This window comes from Fusarium oxysporum, chromosome VI (genome assembly GCF_013085055.1).
Source record: "Fusarium oxysporum Fo47 chromosome VI, complete sequence".
In the NCBI taxonomy this organism is placed as follows: Eukaryota; Fungi; Ascomycota; class Sordariomycetes; order Hypocreales; family Nectriaceae; genus Fusarium; species Fusarium oxysporum.
This window is the reverse complement of record NC_072845.1, coordinates 2,458,407-2,479,694: the sequence shown is the minus strand read 5'-3', so window position 1 is coordinate 2,479,694 and position 21,288 is coordinate 2,458,407. Positions and strand designations below refer to the sequence as shown.

Sequence of the window (21,288 nt, the reverse complement as noted above, 5' to 3'; positions counted from 1 at the left end):
CAATATCAAGGCCGGAACGCCAAGAATGTGCAGAGCATGACATGAGACCAGACACTAGACGAGGATCCCACGGGAGATGAGCCTAGAACAGAGGCACAATGTAACGTAGATGTGGAAAGCACATGCTGATAATTGCAACATTGTCGTTGGCAGATGAGTTTGTGATGAGCTATGCGTCTATGCTATTAGGATGGACTGTGCCTCTAACTCTTGTCAACTTTGTCGAGGTCCGAACCATGTTACGTCACAAATATTGATATGGCGGAAAGTAATTCATACGTATGAGGTAAAAACAGTCGACAGGAGAAAGCTGAGCGCTTGAGCTTTATGGTGGTGTTGGTGTTGAAGGTGGCCGGGGCCTTTGAGCCAATGGAAACTTGCTCACTCGGCCGGGTTGGCTGATGGATACGGACACAAGATAGTGGAGAGGGAAGAGAAAAGTGACATGAGTGATTGAAATGCGGTAAAGTCGATTTTTTTTTTTTCACTATTATTGGGAGGGAACAGACCTTGTATTTATATTTAAACATGTTTCATTTTGATTAGAGTCGTTGAATTGTCAAATATGCTCTTTCGGACGTTGCACGGAAGAGAACCGCCGGGTCTCCGGCTATACAGTGCTCCGTATCGGCGGCGGCTGAATTAGAGGAACGGGCCTGAGCCGGGGGGAACATGTTGGGCTTGGCTTGTAGGTAATATTGAATCAACAACGTCATGGAGAACTTCAAATCCTGGTGATACACTCTATTACATTCGTTTTCATATTAACATGTCCTCGGAATAATTTTTATCTTATCACGGAACCATCTTCAACATGGCATGACTTTCAACGTCTACTATTCCGAGCCGATCTTAGCTGAGCTGGCACCGAACACCAAAATTGATGCGCGCCAGAGCCGAGAGCCAAGTCTGTCGTTAGCGTCACAGTGATCTTGCCAACCAAGTGCCTTGCTGGGATTAGACACCCTTTGGGCTCTTTAGGGCGTTTCTTGCACGCTGCAGCCCCCGCATGGTGGGGGGCGCGACGAACATTTGCAGGCAGGTCGTCCGCCGGCTGCTGACAAGGGAAGGGGAAAGGTTGGGTCCCTGAATAATGAACCATCTCTCGTCTTGGGTCTAGATCAAGATCCTCCGTTTTGCTTTGTTACATCTTCTTCTTACACGACAACAACGACGACGATGCATGCCATTTCACACCAATATCGCATTCTATAGCAGTCACTTACATCGGCCACAAGCTACCATTTTCATCGAGTCCTAGTACGACACTTTCATATAGCACAGCCGCCGTGAACTTTGGAAACCCGCCTTCTGTATCCCGTCGTTTGCGACGCAAATTCCGAGTCCTCGAGTGTCGCCGAGTAATCCACGCCGCTTCTTCCACACACTCTCCCTCTCATGTCGACTCTTGCGAGACTTGCGCATTTGTAGGCAATTGTTACGGCTGTGAGCCGGCCACCATCTCTACCACTATCCGTCTTGCTCCACCTCTGTCATCCGTCGTACATACGTTTCCGACGACAGTCTCACCATGCCTCTCATCAATGGAATAAAAATGGCCTGGTACGATTAATCTTGGCGCAGTCAACTGCCGTCGGTCTGTTGGTTAGACCTTGCTAACTCTGGACTTGTAGCGAGCCTTGTATTCGTGGCCATCGCTCTACTAAATGTACACACGCAAACGAGCGACTAATGGTACCTGTGAGGAAGCCGGGTAGACCTCTTAGTACATGTCCTCATCCGGCTTCTCGCCCATGTTCTTGCGGCAGAGTCACGGCCGCGATACCAAAGAAACAAGCATGCCATTGTGGTCCCAGCAAAGATACCGAATCACCAAAGCCTGAGAACGGTGATAGCACAAGCAGCTCCACACCCCAGAGCCCTGCTAGCAAAACACCAGGTTCTGGATATCGAGTACAGAAAACGAGTTCGAAAGGCGGAAGTTCTAGCAGAAGAGAATCTGTTGACCCATCGGCCTTCCAGCGAATGGATCCCAAAATGCTCAATATTTTGCCCTCGTTCGAGGACATATCCCAGAAGCCGGTCGCGCCTCTTCCTGACATGTCTCCTTATGGAAGTATGGGTATGACACCAGCAGACAGCCCTTTTGGACCCGTCATGTACCCAGCGTTCCAACCACATATACCACCCCCTATGATGAGTCCAGGCACATCAAAAGAGACCATGGCCGGCCAGTCTGGTTCAATAACGAGCACGCAAGTTCTAGAACAACCAATCCAGTCTACACCAAAAGCCGGCTCTTGCTGCGGAGGAGGAAATTCCAATAATATTGCTTCCGTTCCAATTACAATGCCTTCAGTACCGGGCCCACCGAAAGCCAAGGCCAAGAGTTGTTGCTCTTCCAGTAATGACTCCCCCAAACTCGACCAGAAGAACGATAATGTGCCGGCCAACGATATACCGACGCCCAACAGCATGATGATGTCGCCTTTTCCGACACCCATCATGATGCCTAACGGCATGTATGCCTACTACCCTCAGCCCACTGTATTCACGTACCCACCTCAGTATGGTTCATACTTGCAGCCTCTTCAGCCGGAGCAATGGAGACAAGTAATGGCCGCGATGACTTTTGCTGGTCAAGGGGGCATGCCTTCACCCTTCGGAATGCATGGTGCAACACCGTTCCCGGCCCCGACTGCCCCTCAAACTCCCCATTCGGCGACGGGCACTTCTCATCAGTGTAGCTGTGGTGCCTCGTGTGAGTGTGTAGGCTGCGCAGCCCATCCGTACAATGAAGCGACGCAGAACTATGTTCGATCGGCCTGGCAGAGCATGATGGATACCGGTTACACCCATGTGAACGGACACGGAAACGGTGAAACGCCTACAACAAATGGCCACAGCGTTACCACAAACACGGCTTCTGTACCCCCTATCGGCTCTACCGACGGGACTGTATCGCCAGTCGCCCCACAAACTCCTTCTGAAGCGGCGTCAGGCATTAGTGAAGAGCAAGCACTGTCGGCGAATGATTTCTTCTTTGTCAGTTACCCGTTCGGAGACTCTTGTGCTGGTGAGGAGGCAAGCTGTCCGTGCGGAGATGATTGTCAGTGTTTAGGCTGTGTAATTCATGGCAACTCTGAGTCAGCGGTGGAAGCAGAAGGCCAGGCCTAGAAAACACCTCTGAGAGTATGAGAGCTTCTTCGATCAACCTTTCAAACTCGCCCATTAGAGATCCTGCGGATGCAAAGAAATCATCACGTAAGGGGGGAAGACGAGGGCTGCGATTTGCTAGTTTGCGATTATACCCATTGGAATTTTGGAATGACGAAGAAGGCCACTGAAAGATTGAGAAGAATAGAGACGCTTTGGCACATTATGCATAGAAATACGATTTACTCCCCTTCACGCTATGATACATGATTCTGAGTTCACATTAGTCTCATCATTCTGCAAAGGCATTGTGTTTGCTGTAAACTACTAACCTAAAAGTGACATTGAAGAAAAGCGGAGCGCACTGTGCTCATCCCTTGACCTCAAAATCTCATCTTAAAACACTTTGAACCAGATTCATCTCATCGATGTTCTAATTTTATCACCACAACTTTTAATCGCTTAGTTATTGGAATTGCAATACTCAGACATAGTCTCAAGGCTTCGAGATGGACCGCAGTAACCGGGTTAGAGAAAGGTCACCGCACCGTGACTACAATTATAGGAGAAGCCAGGACCGCGACACTTCATATAAAAACACGCGCTCACGGTCACGGTCACGATCACGATCACCTGATAACAAACGATCTAAGACATCATCTTATCGACACGAGAGACATCACTCTGAGCCAAGCGGCCGTCGCTCGTCTCCCAAACATCATCATCGCCATCATTCATCACATAAATCCCGGGATCATGCAAGTCGCAAGCCTGAGGCTGTGGTTAACCTACCATTCAAGGCGCGACCCTTGTCAAAAGCCGATCTGTCTTCTTTCAAGCCACTGTTTGGTGAATATCTAAGTCTTCAGAAGCAGAAGAACATCGCCGAGATGGACGATCATGAAGTCAGAGGGCGATGGAAGAGCTTCATTGGGAAGTGGAACCGAAAGGAGTTGGCAGAAGGATGGTACGACCCTGAGACCTTTGCACGAATTACATCGAATCATCCAGTTGCGCCTCAAGCAAGGCGTGCTTCTGTGCATCGGGAAGAAGTGCAAGAACCTATGAACGACAGAGAAGATCGTGAGAGCGAGGACGATGAAGATGACTATGGCCCAACACTTCCAGGTTCTGATCACACACGGCGGTCTGGACCAGGCATTCCCACACTTCAGGATCTATCTTTACGAGCTGAGCTTGCTGAAGAAGACAAGCAAGCATCTATCGCGGACCTACGTGAAGCGCGCAAAGCTGATCGAGCTCTGCAGAAGGAGCGTCTTGAAGACTTGGTCCCTCGTGCTGAGGCCGGGACTCGCGAGCGCATGTTGGAAAAGCGAGCAGCAGTGGCGGACAAGATGCGCTCGTTCCGCGACAAGAGCCCCGATGCCATGGAAGTCAAAGACGAGAGAGAGCTCATGGGCGGTGGAGACTCATTGGATGAGTATAAGAAAGCCAAGGAAAGAGAGCAACGGCGCAAGACAGAGAGGGAAATTCGCAGAGAGGAGATCGAAAGGGCTAAAAGGGAAGAGGTGGAAGAGAAGAAGAGAGCATGGAGGGAAAGGGAAGAGGGGACTGTGAGCATGTTGAGGGAATTGGCACGGCAGCGATTCGGATAGAGGAGATACTCACCTATATTCCCCTTCCTCCCATGGAAGTCTTGGGGCCATGACGGCGGAAGAACAACTTGTCTATTCTTATTCGGTGGATTTATATGGTAGGTTTATTGAGGGATGGTATTGACAGATGGATATTTTGGCGCACTGTGGGAGCGCACCAATTGGAAGTTTGGCCCACTCGAATCAAAACTCTTCTTCACGACTTTCAACAACCAGAAGAAGCAAAACTTGGGCTCTGAGACTCAGATCTCAGTACAAACTTGTCACCGAAACCAGACGCGAGAAAACGAGCTTAAAGAATAGCTCTTCCCTAGGACACGAAGTATTTAAACTGCACCCATATAATCACACAAAAGTCAATCGACAGATCTTACACCCACACACATTTCAGACTTACTATTGCTCGCCCAGGATCGCATTCTTCACTCGACACAATGTCTGGCGAGGTAGACTATGGATTTGGCGACCTCATGGATGACCCAGAGGATTACTGTCCACCTACGCCCCCTCCTACATCTCAGGTCTTTACCATGCAAGGCGGCAAGCCGATAACACTTCACCTTGTTGGCGCCAGCCCTACCGAAGCCCACCATCTCTGGAACGGTGCCAAGATGATCTCCGACTTCTTCGAGGAGGATCCTTCTCGAGTACGTGAGAAGACGGTTCTGGAGCTTGGTGCCGCGGCTGGTCTGCCCAGTCTTGTCGCTGCTATTCTTGGTGCGCGCAAGGTCGTGGTGACAGATTACCCAGACCCAGATATCGTCAGAATCATGCAGAAGAACATCGATGAATGTGACGAAACGGTTGAGCCTCGTGGCCGAATCGCCAACACTGTCGACGCTGTGGGCTTCGTCTGGGGCGCTGACCCTATCCCACTGCTCACTCGCCTGAACCCAACTGATGACTCTCACGAGGAGCGCTTCGATGTTCTCATCCTGGCAGATCTTCTTTTCCGACACAGCGAGCACGGAAACATGGTCAAGTCCATCAAGGAGACCCTCAAGGTTTCCCGTGAGAGCGTGGCCTATGTCTTCTTCACATCATACCGACCGTGGAAGAAGGAGCTTGATGAGGGATTCTTTGACATTGCGCGCGATCAGGGCTTTGAGGTGGAACAGATTGCTGAGCGAAGACTCGACAAGCCACTGTTTGAGAACGACCCGGGTGACTTGGATGTGCAGAAGACTGTCAAGGGATATGCTGTGAGGTGGTCTGCCGAGAAGTGCAGTTGATCATTACGAAGGCAACGGATAGATAGGTAAAAGACGAAACTGGTTGGCAATCGGTTAATGAATGACGATTATGACAACCACGGTTGATACTGTGGATTCTCTTACATATGCACTTGCACTTGCACATGCGTAAAGGTAATGAATGTCTGACTACAGAGACTCTTACTACTCACGATGCTGTACTCCAATTGCTACGTTACTTGACCTTATGAGGCTCCATTGTAGTAGATGCAACGAGCCGTCCGTTGGTGAGTACGTTCCCCACATCGATTCTTAAAAGGGCTCATAATAGCACAAGAAGAAGCACTTTTGGGCCTGCAAAAGGAACTGAAACTCTTTCTGTAAATATCCGCGCCAAGTCTCGCTTCGTTTCGACCTCTTCAACCATCCTTTGCCTGTGTTACAGAGCCTTTTGGCCGATGATCTGTCAGCTGCTTGTATCTCCAAGTACTATTTTATAGCTCGAGAGGGGTACCGACCGTAACGGAATTTTTGTCTTATTTTACCGTCGGTCCACAAGCCGCAGAGTACCAGACGTTTCCGCGCCGCGCCGCAAGCCGCAATTCGTTCAACGGACCAAAACCCGCATTTTCATATCACATCATGTCCACCTCGCAGTATCTCCAAGATCTCAACAGGGATGGGTTTGTGGTCATAAAGTCAATCGCGAGCAAGGATAAGCTCGATGCTCTCCGCGAGGTCAGCTCAAAGGCCACTCAGCTGGCTCGCGAAGGGCAATGGCCTTACGGTATAACCCCTAACTATTACTCTAAATAAATATTCTCCTAATAGTATGCAGTACGAACTGTAGGAAAACAGTTCCCACCATGGGATGCCAGTCAGGCACGTGAGCATGGAATATGGGGTGTCCAACATCTCATGAACCCTGATCTCCCTGGTCATGAGCTATTCACAGAGCTGTACTTCTCTGAAGCCATTCTCGGCATTGTTAAGCAGCTGCTGCAATGCCAAGACGAGCATCTCGTGATGGAGCTGTTCAACATGCTTGTCAGGCCAGAAAGGGATTTTGAGTTGAGGTGGCATCGTGATGATATCCCCGCTGAGGCTAGTGAGGACGAGGAGATGGAGCGTCTTGGCAAGCATGCCTACCATGCTCAGTATAACTTCGCTCTATGGGATGATGATTCTCTCATCGTCGTGCCTGGCTCGCACAAGCGCGCTAGGACCTCAACTGAGCGAAACGCAGATCCCTTTGCCAAGTTCCTGCCAGACCAGCTCATCGTCAAGCTGCAGCCCGGCGATATTGTCTTCTATAATAATAATATTCTGCACCACGGGGCTTACAGTAGCAGCAAGGAGCGAATGACACTACACGGCTCTGTTGGCCATGTGCAGGGCAGCACTCTTCGAGCAAGGAACGTTCTACAGCATGGAATTGGTAACTGGGTTGACAAATGTGCTTTCGAGTCGCTCCCGGAGGAAGATAGGCACAGGGCCGACGGTATGAGACAGCGTCTAATCCAGCTTGGCAGTGAGAGCGGTCAAGTTGGTTACTCACTCCAAGGCTGACCCTGAGAGGCTGAGAAAAGCGAGGCCGGCACCAACACCTTCTGATGCCGTTGTTTGGATATATCAAGGCCCAAGGGCGCTAAGTAGGGCACATCCTGTAACAAATTGAAGAAACCAAAAGCAGCAGGGTGACATTGAACGTGACCTGACGAACTACAATTCTCCATCTGATGCTGAAAATCTACTGACCAAGGGACGCAAGAAAGGAAAAACTCAACGTCTTGATGCTTAGAAAAGTAGTTTCGTATGAACTGAGAAGGCTCCTTAGCTAGTGTCGGCACCAGCAGGCATGAGTTTGAACAACGTCTCTGATCAGACACAGTTCGAACCATTGCCAGTGTTATCACTATCAACAAATCTTGACGGTTTCTCACCTCCGTTTCAGTGTTGCTAGTGTTGCTAGTGTTGCACTTTAACATTGCGATGCGACAGCAAAGGAAGCACAGCTGAGTAACTCTGCCCTGACACGACCGAGGTTATCACGATATTATCCGGAACAAAGACCGACTTCCCGATGATATCTAAGTTGCGGCGCCCAATACAGATACGGTTTTCATAGGCTGTTTCTCAACCCCGCATTTGCACCCGGATCGAAGTGGCTGCCACCTCGTGCAAATCGTTTGGGGACCCCGGATTTTGAAAGCTCGGTCAGATCAAGGAGCTCAAAGTGTTGGGCCGACTCGAGTTGATGAGTGGTCCTGGAATGATGTAACTATCATTGAATCCGGCGAGTCAGGTACACATGTGTTTAAATAGGCTTGGATCTATTCAATAAGTGCTAAGTTAGCATACTGCACCGTAGCCTTATCATCAAACTTTCTTTCCTGAACTCGGTAACATCCCGGCGGAATGAAAAGGGTGGGCTCGGCTCATACGCGGTGTGTGACGAAGGGTCAACCCCACGGGGAAATGAAGCCTCATGTCTATAACGCGGGGGTAAAAGCTAGCCAAAGGACAATTCGAGTACCAGTATCAATCATCTACTCTAGCGGTCTGCACCTGCAGGGGAGCAGAGCGCAGACTGGCTGAATGCTTGCATGATTGGGGGCAGACAATATTCATGGTGCACAGGGTGCCCAGGTTGTATGGCGGAGTGAGTCCGGAGTCTCCACGAGCTCAAGTTCCAATGCAAAGAGGCCCGGTTGCCCATGCTGAGCTGGTAAATGACTGACTCCAGTTGAGCTTGATGAGCAGATGAGCATGGTCATATCTTCTGAGCCTGGGCCTGGGAGCGAGATCCAAAGTCTAGACTACCCCACACGCACCGACCATCAATCCCCGCACCTCCACAGATCCCAGCACTCGCTTGTCTGATCTCAAAACCTCCACTACCTATTAGTTACTATTAGCAAATACCAAAACCACCTACCGAACCTATACTGTGTATCCGAACTTGGCAAATGTCCCCGGGAGAATTTCTAAAAGGGATGATTTAAGCGCATCCGAGGAGAAGCGAAATCGGTTCCGCTCTTTAACTCGGCGATTCTATTGTCTCTAGGTATGCGAGACATGATCTATTCAAGCTGGTGCTGGCTGACAGACAACGCGAGGCTGGTTGACGTTGAACAACCAATGGGGATACAGCATCATATTCCTGTCTCAACAAAGTGCGAGAGAAGACACTCAACACGTCGATGTTAGCAGGGACCCTGGACCTTGACTGTAGGCTGATCACCACATTCTTGGGGGTGTTGTAGACAGCATCGTTGCAGCTATGTAAAGGCAGGTCTAGGACGGAAGCGGAGCCGACGGGGGAGGAGAGTTTGGGAAGAGTTGGGAATTCCCTTCTCGCTTGCAATGCAGTTGGATTGTGTTAGTCATTGCGCAATAGGGCGGACAACTACCTTGGATTCCGGATCCCCAAGCGTGTGTCTTGTAGATCTATAAAAACCCGCACATCAAGATCAGATTTTGGCGGTAAGTTTTGTTGCTGTTGGAAATCTTGATTCCTACCTTTTTACTGCCAGAGGCTGCAATTTTGTGTCAGTGAAACAGCAGTATTTTGTTGATAGTATTAAGAATTCGATCTTCCTGGTAAAACAGTGTGCTTAGAGAGGGCTGATCTGGTGTTGCTCAAGTTCCTTTGCTCCGCATCAGCCCTGTCTCCGCTTCCCACCCTGAACTTAGAAGTGATTTTCTTTCCGTAACGTTTTCTCGTAGCGCCTTTGATCTCCAAAGTAACGGCGCGAAAGGCGGCAGTGAGGAGGAAAACAGGAGTGGCTTTGATTGGATAAGCTACGTTGAAATGTACACGGGCGAGTTGAAGAGGTTGTCAGTGTCAGTGGAAAGTAATTTTACGAGGTAAGCTGAAGATGAAGAGTCCTATCACGTGTAAGCGAATCACTTCAGATAAGGAAGGCGCCTTGAAGAAAATCACATCAAGGCAAGTGCATAGTACCTTCCGGTTGTGTATGATGAAGGCAAGAAAGGTAGGTAGCTTAGACCATGAAGCCTCCAGGGCTGTTAAACATTAGCACCTCCGTGTAGAATATTGGCCGAATCAACTCCGATATCGAGTTATTTCACTAGAAATTCCTAGGATTGTGTAAAACTAAGCTAGACTCGGGACATGTCTGTTGAGGATTTACCTCCCAAGACAGTTGACGGACCGACTATATGCGCTCAATCAGCAGTCAAACTCTCAGTGCCAAAAAGGACGGTCAACATTGTGTAAGTCGGCGGCGGGAAACGCGATTTCCCGCCGAATTTGTGTGTATCCGCCTGGAAACAGAAACTGGGCCCCAACTGACACGGATCTCAACCACCAAGGATAGACCTGCCGTAACCAGATAGCCTGTCTTGAAGTCTGCAAGGGATCTTATGATTGGCTCGGAAGGGAACTAGAAAATCCTGGTTGCAGGGGTCAGGGTGGACAGGTCCTTTGCCCCAAACCCCCCATGGGGCGAGTGCTCCCCCCGCATATACCGGGCGGTACTTGGAAGGTACGTTCGGGTAGGAGCCGTGGAGAGGTCTGGAGATGGAAAATATTCAGGGACTGACTTGGTTGTTGAACTTTTTCTTCAAGGCTTTGTAAACATGTCTATTGTATCGGATAGCCTCTTACTTACGGTTGCACTGGAGACGGTGCCGCCACGATAGCTGAGATGAATCGTCATCACAAGTTTGCAACCGGTCGAATCCTCCCGACTTATGTCCCGTTTTACATGTGCCTGGGCTGTCGATAAACCGCCCTTGCTCGCTTGTGGCTGACAATGATAAATCACCTTCAAGACTTCACTTCCACGCCTCACAACTCTGACACATGCCCAGGATGGCTTGGCAATACTGAGTGGGTGAGAGTTGACTTGGCTGCCCAAGCTGAGTTGGCACAGACGAGACGATAGTGAGACTGTTCAGATGGCGATGACGAGGTTCACCAAGCCTTGCGTACGCCTCAACACGCCGTAGCCTTGGCTACTGAGGTTATTTGAACAAAGACCTGACTGACATGAGCTTGGCCCAGCCGTTTCTCTTTGAGGTTGCCATTCATCAGATTGGTCTGGCGTCAGTCAGGGGAAGACGGCAAGACACTCCGTTTATTCCGTGTGTGCGCGCCTATGAACGTAGGGCATTCACCTGAATCATCTATCTATGCCGCCTCTGTCCGTTCGCCAGTACGGAGTACTGGACGGTACCATTATGATCACCTTTTGAAAGTGCTTTTTGTGCCTTCGCGGCTGACTTTCCTTTCTTTTTCCTATGCTCTTTGTTTCTCTGCCGCTTTGTGGCTTGCATTTTGGGCAGATTCAGTGGCTCCTTAGAGATCCATTCCCACAGATTGATGCTGTCCACTCACACTCCCCACACTGGGCTGAATTGGGAATAGGGAATAGTGTCGACTGTCAAGTCGGTTCAAGTTGCATTCATTTTACGTACAAGGCAACTTGGTATCTATCCCATCTTTGAGTATGGAGTAGGTACGATATATCAATTTCGGTCTAACATCGCCCGACTTTCAATCCAGACTCCTGATTCTTACAGTAAGGCTTGGCACGATCAGGAACGCTAGGTATGCTAAGCCAAGGTAGACAGCTCCGCCGCACCCAGGGATGTCTTCACAAAGTCCTAAAAGTATCTCTTAGTAGCTTATCACCTCCAATTTCCCCGCCCTGGCCCTTGCGCCCGCGCTACGCCAGCATACCCTGTCCGACCTGAAGGTCGCAGCAGCAGCCCGAGGATTTTCCTACACCTATCCTCGAGCGTTATCCGAACCGATACAGCACCTAGGACAGTTTTAGGTGCTATAGTTACGCACAATCCGTACTGCAACTCTCAGTGCGGATACGTACCTTGCCACACCATTCCTGTTGGGTTTGTCTCCTCTCTCTCCCCTCTTCACCCTGTTTTCGCCACGTCTTGTAGCTCTTTTCTGCTTCCACGCCCCCTGTTGTCTTGCTCTGGGCGCATCTACGTGGCACCGAATGCTAAAGCTGTCCTACAGCAGGCACAAAACCCAGGCGCTACACCTTACTCGGTGTACTCCGCCCACCGCCGAGTTGAGTCGTTCACCAGGGACATGACTGTGCAGCAAGCTCTTGGTTGACTTGGGTCGAGACCTTTGCGTATGTCCTCGAGCATTTGGGTTATTACCAACCCCCAACAAACAGGGACAATGCAGTTGATGGGAAATGTCGCTCCAACACGGTGCAGCAGGTACTGAAGGCCATGCGAATGCACTATCTCGTCATGAACCCGCATTTACGCCATCTTGGCTGATCCCGGTGCCAGTGCCAGTTCCTCGGGTGTCTCGCCGATGCGATGACTTACACCGTAAACTTGACACACACACCAGCCATTCTGGGTTCTCCATCTTCTCCATGTCCGGGGCAAACCCCTCCTCGCTTGATGAGCGGTACTTCTCCGTGGTTTTGACGTTTTGCCTAGTTAGACACTTGTTGTTCCTGTTTTCTCCTCTTTCACGTTCACATTATCCGCCTTTCACACTTACATGGGCAGGTTCCCCGATTGAAAAATTATACATCAATTGATCTGGGCGATGAAAATGAAGAACGATTTCAACGCTTGAAGGATTTGAAAGTGATAGACATACGCAATATCCATATTCAAGTCTCGGAGCAGTCTTCCGAGAACATCGTTCAGCGTTGCTGCTCACCTTCATACCGCAACCACAATCACAAGTAGACCACCACAAGAACGACAAAACTTGATAAGATCTGGAAGGACGGTAATGTGCAACAAGCACAGAACAGCACAGCCTAGCACACCAAATCACAATACATATCTCTAGGTGTACATACGCACTCTCAACACCAACAACCCCCAGTACCGACCTTACCTTGGTTATCGGCTCGAGTGGGGGAAACAGCCGAGATATTGTGCAGTATTGTACAGTACTGACTGAATGTAGTGCACGAGAGGGGAAGCGCTAAAGACAAAAGGGTGTTTTCGTCTTTTTGAGGCTTGACCTTGACCTTCCTTGACCTTGTCCACTCCATCTCATCCCATCCAGCTCCTTGGATTTCATTCACTCTCCTTGGCTTAGGCTTGGCTTGCTTAGGCGTCTCTATACCCCCAGTCAACTCCTACTGGACTTCGTTTCTCCTCCCCCGTGCTTCCCGCCCACCCCATCCCCCCATCTTCTTGTCATTCACCCCGTCTCTCCCGCGGAAGGCAAACCAAAAAGCAAGCCTCCTTCTTACAGTAGCAGTTCACGGGCCACCGTCTATTTTCTCCTCCACATGCCATGCTCTACCCTTAACGCACCCCGCAATCTGCCTGCATCTATCTTTCCCCAGCTCCAAATCCAGGTCCAAATCCTAATCTTTCTCTCCATCTCCATCTATCTAGCTATCTATCTGTTCCGTCTCTTTCCTCTACTTCTCCCATCCCCACACTTTGATATCAAGAATCAGACGTGAAACTGAATCAAGGACTTGCTCTTTGAGCATTCACCTTCACAATGCTTGCCATTCAGTCTATGGAAGGCCCTCCTCGTCCACTTCCTGGCCCTCCTCCTCCCCTCGTCGGGCCAGAGCCTACTGAAGTTCGCCAACCAAAGCCCAAGACTCTACCCTGCAAGTACTGTAGCAAGCGGTTCAGGTTCGTTATCTGTTGTTGAACAAGAGTCAGAGTAGTATACTGATAAGATCTTCTAATGTTTAGACGTGTCGAACATGTTCAACGCCATGAGCGCACCCATACCAAGGAGAAGCCATTCTCATGTGGTTGGGATCGCTGCGGAAAGACATTCGGACGAAGGTACGTTTATTCTAGTTACGCTATATACCCCGTCTCTCAGGCCGTCCCACCTGGCACTCATAAACAGTACTCACCACTCACTCATCCACACATTTTTCAAATCTTGTCATCTCCGCTCGTCCTCTTTCTGTCTTTCCTTTAATGTGTCATCCCAGTTGGGGCTCTCCTGTCACTCCAGTTTTGTCGTCAAATACACATGCTTACATGGATATTAGAGACCTCCTCGTTAGGCACGAGAAGCTCGTGCATTTAAATGAAGGTAGCAAGGACAACAACCGACCTAGGAAGTTATCGTCCAATACATCCTCGGCTTCACATAAGAGTTCCATCTCTGAAGGTCAGATAAGCAATGAGGCTCTTGGACAGCAACATCTAAATGTATCGCGACCTCCGCCACCACAACAACCACTCCCGCAGCCACAACAGTTTCACCATGGTCCTCCACCAAATACCCAACAAGGCCCTCAGGATCCCCGGACTCAGCCCCGAACTGCAGCTTGTAATCTTGACCTCCTCTCTGATGCAGCCCTCGCGAGCTCAGTGACACCTGTCCAGAGAAATGTCAATGCAGCGCCTCTTCCACCACATTCACCAGATTCCCGAAGGAAGAGTAGCTATGGAGAGTCCATCGTCGCATACACAACGGAGCGACCCCGGGAAGATCAGCCTCTGGGATCCGGATATGTGCCTCAACAACTCCCTACTGGCTCCTACGATGATTATAACCCTTTCCTTGACGAGTTGACCTCGTCGTCACATTTCTTACCTCCAAATTTTGAAATCGAACAGCAGATGATGTATTCTCGGAGCCAAGGACCTTCTCAGAGAAGATCATCAAAATCGTCCTTTCTGCCAGGCCGCTTCCCTCCGATGCAAACTGAGGCCCGAGATCCTGCAGACCCTGCCGCTCGGGGTATCGACGAAGCAGCACGACAGTCAGCCCTTCGTATCTCAGTATCCGACCACACTGTGATTAAGAACAGGCTGGATGAGTTCTCGGCTGTTCTACCCAATGACTTTGTGTTCCCGTCCAGGCACACATTGACCAGATTCTTGGAAGGATATATCAGCGGACTTCACGAGCATCTGCCTTTCCTTCATCTTCCAACCTTTTCACCCGCCGAGGCCGCTCCCGAGTTGTTGCTTGCTATCCTTGCCGTGGGGGCCCAATATCGCTTTGAGAAGAATAGAGGCTATGCCCTTTGGTATGCTGCCAAGGCTGTCGCGATGGAGCAGATCCGAAGAAGGCGCATTTCGGAGGTTCACGCTTTATTACCGACTGCTTCTGCTTACAGTCCCCATTCCACGAGGCCCTCGCCAAGTGCCACATATCGCCACTCGTTTGCATCTGCACAGTCAGAGCGACCTACAACACAGGATACTCACCGAGAGCCATAGTAAGTCTTATCTTGGTCTATATGAAGCTCAATTTTAACTGTGTTTAGTTCTCCAAATACTCCCCAGGCTCGGATTGAGACCATCCAAGCAGTTCTACTTCTATTCGCGGTCGGTCTTTGGGGTGTGCCAACTATCCTTCATGAAGCGTTATCACTGCAGAGCAATTTGGCAATTCTCATTCGAGAAGAAGGCCTTGTGGCGGAAGTCAACCAGAGTGCTGTTAACGACTGGGAAACCTGGATTCGACTGGAGACAGCCACAAGGACGAAGCTCGTTGCTTATTGCTTTTTTAATCTTTGCAGCATTGCCTATAACATGCCGCCATTGTTGTTGACGTCCGAGTTGAACCTCTTGCTCCCTCAAAGAGGTAAGCTTTGGAGGGCTGAGACAGCTTGGCAATGGCAGGAAATGCGACAGTCGACGCCAATGATCGAGCTCACCCTGCATGACGCCTTCTCACGACTTTTTGGCAGAACAAATCAAGGACTTCCCCAACATTTGTCCTCACTGGGAAGCTATGTTCTCATCCACGCCCTCATCCAGCATATCTATCTGTTGAAGCAGACCTCTTTCGCAACTGGTCTGCCATATAACATTCACCGAACCATGAAACCCGAAGATGTCGAGGAGGTTACGCAAGCACTGCGTGTATGGCAGACGAGTTTTGAAGATCAGCACCAGCTCAGGGCAGCGGAATCGGGACATTACAACGCATCGGACTCGAATGTGGGAGGAACCTTGGATTACACGGCCACAGCGCTACTGCGACAAGCCTACATCCGACTCTATACCGATGTCACGCCCTCAACCGCGCTCGAGACCCGGGATCCGCTTTTGGTGGCGTCGGCGCTGAGCAGGACCCCCTTGCTAGTACGGAGTCTAAGACTGCACCGGGCAGTGTTCCAAGCATTCCACGCCCTGTCGATGCTGGTTAAGGCTGGCGTCAACTACGTAGCCAGAACCAAGTCGGCCGAATGGAGCATTCAGCATTCGTGTAAGTCATTCATTGCATGCTTTGGCCCCTTGAAAATGTATTGACTTGATTGCTAACTCAATCTCATAGTGTGCAATTTTGAGTGTGCCATTTTAGTATCCAAGTGGCTACTCACGATTGCGGCGATTGGGCCGCACGAGGCTCCCGCTTCACCCGAGGAGAAAAACCTATTGGATATGGTTGGACGGATGCTTGATGAGACTGAATTTGCGGTTCCGCCAATCGACCCATCTCTTTCGGGGCAGAACGAGGTGCCATCAAGCGACAGTGCTAAGTTGCGACAACTCGCTGTTGCAGTTGTGCGACTTTGGGCAGAGACTTTCAAGGGAACACATATCTTTGAGATTGTCAAGGTTATGGGCCAGAGTCTTGATGCATACGCTGATCTAATCGAGAAGCCGAGAGACAGAAGTCCGCCGGTTCGGTTGCTGGAGCCAAACATCAACTGAAAGGGTATCGACTGGAGGGGAGGCTAGCAGGATAATATGACGACCAGCAATGGTACTGAAGGAAACGACAATCTTAGGGATTTCAGGCGTCTGGTTTGAGGGAATATGGACAACAGGCAAGATGTTAGCATGCCATCTATTGAAAGATGCCGGTCCTGGCTGGGAAAACGAGGGATATCATGATATGGGTTATTGTATACATACGGCGTTTTATGGATGACTTGTTGTGTCAATTGATTGGAAAGGCATATTTTGAAGAAGTTGGCGTTTGATATGAAGGGCAGAAGAGGGTCCAGTGGCTTCAATGCCAGCTACAGTAGTGATTATAAGAGAGAGCTTTTTATTCTGTGAATCTTCTGGAGATCACTCACCTTCCATGTAACACGAGATGTGAAGCAAAGCTTAAGAGAAGACAAGACCACAAGAGCCATGCTAGCCATTTATGACGAGACTAAAACGATCTAAAATTGTGACACCCTGAGATTCTGTTTAAATCTTGAGTTTCTCCAAGATCAGTCTGCAACGGTTGGATTGACTATTCCCCGCAAAATTCAAAGATGTAAGATCGATCCATCTTGGATTGAGTTGAATGCAAGATCCACATCCACATGTGAAGAAAAAGGAGGGGCCGAGCCGACTCCTTCAAGCTAAGAGCGTGGGGAAATTAGTGGAGACCAACGTGCATCATACCTCGGCACCTTTTAAGGGACATACCGAGCGAGAATGGTCACGTACGCACGTCTTTGGACAAGCAGCCTCGGGCCATTTTCTTTGACTTATTTCTTGTTTGAGCTTGATAATATATCATAGACATAGATACCATAGACGTAGAATTTCTGCCACTCTTCTCTTCTTTCACTTCATCTTTAGTCATTTCTTCACCACCAAGAACCATCAGCCATCAGCAATCATGCCTTTTGCGACAGAACTCACCAAGCGACTCGGCATTAGAGGTTTGTACACCCAATCCCATAGCCTCGACTCTCATACTGACCATCTCCAGTGCCCGTCGTCCAAGGCGGTATGATGCACGTAGGCACCGCCGACCTCGCCTCAGCCGTCTCCAATGCCGGCGGCTTGGGCATCATCACTGCCCTCATCTTCCCCACGCCCGAAGACCTGCGCAAGGAGATCCAACGCTGCCGTACCCTCACCAAGAACCCCTTCGGTGTCAATATCACCCTTCTTCCCGCCATGGTGCCCCCGAACTACGCCGCCTACGCTCAGGCTATCATCGACGAGGGAATCAAGGTCGTCGAGACGGCAGGAAACTCTCCCGGCCCTGTTATTTCGCAGTTGAAGAAGGCCGGCATCATTGTTCTTCACAAGTGTACCACGATTCGCCATGCCCAGAGCGCCGTTAAGCTTGGCGTCGATTTCCTCAGTATCGACGGTTTTGAGTGCGGTGGACACGTTGGCGAGAGCGACATTACAAACTTTATCCTGCTCAGCAAGGCCCGTCAAACTCTCGGTGTTCCCTTCATCGCCAGTGGTGGCTTCGCTGATGGTTACGGACTCGCAGCCGCGCTATGCCTCGGCGCTTCTGGAGTCAACATGGGAACGCGATTCATGTGCACGGTCGAAGCTCCAGTGCACCAGAAGGTCAAGGAGGAGATTGTGCGCGCGGACGAGACCGACACGACACTTCTCATGCGCAGATGGAGAAACACTACCCGACTCTTCAAGAACAAGGTTGCCCTGGAGGCTCTCGAGGTCGAGAAGAAGAGTGAGAAGGGCGAGTTTGCCGAGATTGCGCCGTTTGTGAGCGGTAAGCGAGGAAAGGAGGTCTTTGTGAACGGCGATACTGAATACGGCGTAAGTTTATACCTTGAGCTGAGACGAGGATGCGATGACTAACACAGCTCGCAGGTTTGGACAACTGGCCAGGTTATCGGCTTGATTCATGATATTCCTACATGCGATGTCCTTGTTCACAGAATTGAGAAGGAGGCGGAAACAGCGTTGAAAGAGAGACTCGCGCTTCTGGTGCCTGAGTCAAAGTTATAGAGCTAGAGGATACTAGACTTGCGAGATGTTGTTTAGAACTTGTATAAAGATATGCTGTTTATGTTTATTGAAGAAAGAATTGCAAGCGATTTTAAAAACCGTGCCCTGTCTATGAATGAGTATGCTCTCTCTAATTCTATACACACGCGTCTTCGAAATCCTATGGTCTATGAAACGCATAGTCCAAACGGTGTCTCTTTTCCTCATCTGATAATTCTATTCGTTTTCGAGGTCGAGGCTGCTGGACGACGAGCTCTGGAACACCGCGATTATCGAGGGACCATTCCTTCGTCTGGGTGAGGCTCACGCCCGTCTCAATCAGCGAGATTTTGCCCCCGGGTCTTCCCATGCTCCAATCTGTTGGAGTAGTTCGTTGGCTATGATTATGCACCGTGTCCTCCGTGAGATGGAGATTCATCTCGAGAATGGCACCGCGAACGCCACAGTATATGGTATCTGAAAGATCAGATGACTTGGCCAGACAATAGATCCTGTCATATGTGGAACTGCCAATATGAATGGTAGCGTCGGGACGCCAGTAGTTTCGTCTTGAAGCTCCATGCCAGTAACACAACACCCCGTTTTGAGAATCGCATTTCTGCGGTTGATGCTCTGGCGCCCATCCTTGCTTCATAATGTGATCATCCTTCTGGCTGGGAAAGGGCCATTGTGGCGAGCATGGAAGAGCAGTTGTGTGATGATATGGCTTTGGGTACCTGAAGTCAAATAGACGGATATCCGGTGCTGTGTTACTGCCGGATACGAAACGCTCTGTACCATACACAAGGAGAGAACTACCTGCTTGGTAGGGTTGAAAGCGATCACGGTATACTGCGTCTTGTGGTGAGGGTGTTCGGATATCTAGAAGTCTGAATAAGGGGTTAACAGCCGACAATAAGTCTGATGAGATAAACTCGCCTATATGTGCCATCGTCCCATGCACTCAAAAGGAGACCTTCACTTCCCCCTCTAACAGGCTCGATTGCTCGAACTGTGGTCTTCTCACTGACTCCCCCACTTACCAACCTCGAAGCATCGTCTACGTACATAGAGTTACTATGAGCGTTGAAGAATTGTAAGCCGGCCGGTGTGAGCTGCCCCCAACGTAGAGGATTTCGAGTTCCGCCTAGAGCGCAAGCCATGATATCTTTGCTCATGAACTTGGTGCTGCGCAGGAGTGACGCTTCATCTGCGGGACTGGCTTTGGAGAATTCATGGTAATCCAAAGGGCTCAGTACTTGGTCATCTGACACACTGAGATTGTACAGAGTCAGAACCGAGCCTTTCCCGCTTGCCAGGAGATTCGTCTCGGGATGCCACTGTAGAGATGAGACTGCCATTTGGCCTGGGGATTTCCTCATAGGATCGGAAGCGTGGTTTAGAAGTGCCTCGTCCGCTGGGCTCAAGTGTCTTGCGACTGCTGCAAACTCGTCCTTGCCACAGTGTATGCTGATGTCTCCATTGGCCCTCCCGACAATAACATTGGGTATACCGTCATTCTCTGTGACAGACGTTGCTGTGACATCTCCAGTCCCAGCCCGATATCCATGATCATGGCCCCCGATCTGATGCCAGGTATCTTGCTGTCCATCAACAGGTTTTATGCGAACCATGAGATTCTCGCCCACGCCGGCAGCAATAACCTCATTCTTCAGCGACGACATAAGCCGCGCATCGAGAACAGAATGGAACAGCACTGACTGGCTTCCAGCAACTCGACGCTGGAATCTCTCTGGCTGATTCTTCTTTTCATGCAACACATTGACCCAGAAACCGCGCTTCTCCCAGCAGCGATCCAGGTACGTTGCACGATCTGCAATAGAACTCCAGCGAGTCCCTGAGTCTGTAGCTATTTGCAGGGAGGGGAACCGGGTCTTGACGAAGGTACGCCAGCCATCTTGGTGTATGAGACTCTGGAGATGCTTCGTCAAGGCGGAAACGTGAGCTACGTCACGAGCTGTGTCGAGATGTTCGACAATATCGAGAACAATATCATCTGGAAGACTTGCCAGAGATGTTCCATCCATCATAGTTTCATTTCGCCCGAGACTTTTTATGTGGTTATGAAGTGATGCAGTTTTACCCTGATCTGGCTTGTAGCAGTATTTTCGGGTTTATCGAGTTTTGAAGTTTGTCTTTAACTGATATAAACAGATTGAGTGATCTTGATTCTGTTCTAGTTCGGTTTTATAACATGAAAGATTTTGAATGAGGAAGAGGAAAAAAAGCTTATACGACTCTAACAGTGAGTCAGCCAGTGCTTACTGGTGGTGCCTGCCTAATATTAGTTTCATGTCGTTGAAAATGGAGCGTCATAGCGGGTCTAGGTAGTAGGTACGTACTTCGTACATAATAAACCTATCAGCCTCTACCTCCAACCTACTAATTCAATATGCTTCAACCTCATTCTCCTGTCACTGACCTACTTCAGGTCTATAATGCTCATTGCAGGCGAATTTGTTTGTATGATGATATCTCATTCTGCGTCTCAAACCATACAAGTATTTAATAAAAGACCCAAAATCATAAACCGCCAAAACATTCGTTGTCGTCAACAAGCAAGAAGCTGCAAGCCGCAGATACAAAGACCGTAAATATATGTCATGTGCAGGAGAAAACACCCCAAACAACCCTGTCGTCGTCCTTCGACACGAAGTTCTGTAAGGCACAAGCCTTGAGTTGGACATGGCAAAGCCAAAAACTGCAACATCTCGACCGCAATCAGA

At 49.7% G+C, this 21,288-nt stretch overlaps 8 protein-coding genes across 8 annotated transcripts; 6 read left to right on the top strand and 2 right to left on the bottom strand.

Moving 5' to 3' along the window:
- Window positions 1-1,156: 1,156 nt before the first annotated feature.
- FOBCDRAFT_42257 (uncharacterized protein) lies at window positions 1,157-3,372 on the top strand. Its single transcript, XM_031186343.3, has 2 exons — window positions 1,157-1,563; window positions 1,635-3,372. Exons 1-2 carry the CDS (start codon window positions 1,532-1,534, stop codon window positions 3,136-3,138), a joined length of 1,536 nt encoding a protein of 511 aa, XP_031037478.2. The 5' UTR covers window positions 1,157-1,531; the 3' UTR covers window positions 3,139-3,372.
- A 254-nt stretch (window positions 3,373-3,626) lies between these two features.
- Window positions 3,627-4,950, top strand: FOBCDRAFT_294896 (uncharacterized protein; the record flags this gene model as incomplete). Its single annotated transcript, XM_031186344.3, has 1 exon — window positions 3,627-4,950. The coding sequence occupies one exon, from the start codon at window positions 3,627-3,629 to the stop codon at window positions 4,731-4,733; it is 1,107 nt and encodes a 368-aa protein (XP_031037479.2). The 3' UTR covers window positions 4,734-4,950.
- FOBCDRAFT_42254 (uncharacterized protein) lies at window positions 4,951-6,029 on the top strand. Its single transcript, XM_031186345.3, has one exon. It carries the CDS (start codon window positions 5,168-5,170, stop codon window positions 5,963-5,965), a length of 798 nt encoding a protein of 265 aa, XP_031037480.2. The 5' UTR covers window positions 4,951-5,167; the 3' UTR covers window positions 5,966-6,029.
- Window positions 6,030-6,290: 261 nt separating this feature from the next.
- On the top strand, window positions 6,291-7,837 carry FOBCDRAFT_226201 (uncharacterized protein). The gene is made up of 2 exons (XM_031186346.3): window positions 6,291-6,713; window positions 6,765-7,837. The coding sequence occupies exons 1-2, from the start codon at window positions 6,569-6,571 to the stop codon at window positions 7,493-7,495; spliced, it is 876 nt and encodes a 291-aa protein (XP_031037481.2). The 5' UTR covers window positions 6,291-6,568; the 3' UTR covers window positions 7,496-7,837.
- A 3,243-nt stretch (window positions 7,838-11,080) lies between these two features.
- Window positions 11,081-12,073, bottom strand: FOBCDRAFT_203175 (uncharacterized protein; the record flags this gene model as incomplete). Its single annotated transcript, XM_059609052.1, has 6 exons — window positions 11,081-11,223; window positions 11,292-11,334; window positions 11,475-11,560; window positions 11,637-11,646; window positions 11,785-11,902; window positions 11,967-12,073. The coding sequence occupies 6 exons, from the start codon at window positions 12,071-12,073 to the stop codon at window positions 11,081-11,083; spliced, it is 507 nt and encodes a 168-aa protein (XP_059467382.1).
- A 1,098-nt stretch (window positions 12,074-13,171) lies between these two features.
- Window positions 13,172-16,907, top strand: FOBCDRAFT_163679 (uncharacterized protein). Its single transcript, XM_031186347.3, has 5 exons — window positions 13,172-13,555; window positions 13,619-13,714; window positions 13,930-15,111; window positions 15,160-16,106; window positions 16,176-16,907. Exons 1-5 carry the CDS (start codon window positions 13,416-13,418, stop codon window positions 16,553-16,555), a joined length of 2,745 nt encoding a protein of 914 aa, XP_031037482.1. The 5' UTR covers window positions 13,172-13,415; the 3' UTR covers window positions 16,556-16,907.
- A 389-nt stretch (window positions 16,908-17,296) lies between these two features.
- FOBCDRAFT_42232 (uncharacterized protein) lies at window positions 17,297-18,635 on the top strand. Its single transcript, XM_031186349.3, has 3 exons — window positions 17,297-17,508; window positions 17,559-18,370; window positions 18,425-18,635. Exons 1-3 carry the CDS (start codon window positions 17,466-17,468, stop codon window positions 18,560-18,562), a joined length of 993 nt encoding a protein of 330 aa, XP_031037484.1. The 5' UTR covers window positions 17,297-17,465; the 3' UTR covers window positions 18,563-18,635.
- A 15-nt stretch (window positions 18,636-18,650) lies between these two features.
- Window positions 18,651-20,617, bottom strand: FOBCDRAFT_294884 (uncharacterized protein). Its single transcript, XM_054705068.2, has 2 exons — window positions 19,610-20,617; window positions 18,651-19,431 (listed from the first exon to the last, which is right to left on the bottom strand). Exons 1-2 carry the CDS (start codon window positions 20,590-20,592, stop codon window positions 18,723-18,725), a joined length of 1,692 nt encoding a protein of 563 aa, XP_054561043.1. The 5' UTR covers window positions 20,593-20,617; the 3' UTR covers window positions 18,651-18,722.
- Window positions 20,618-21,288: the final 671 nt, after the last annotated feature.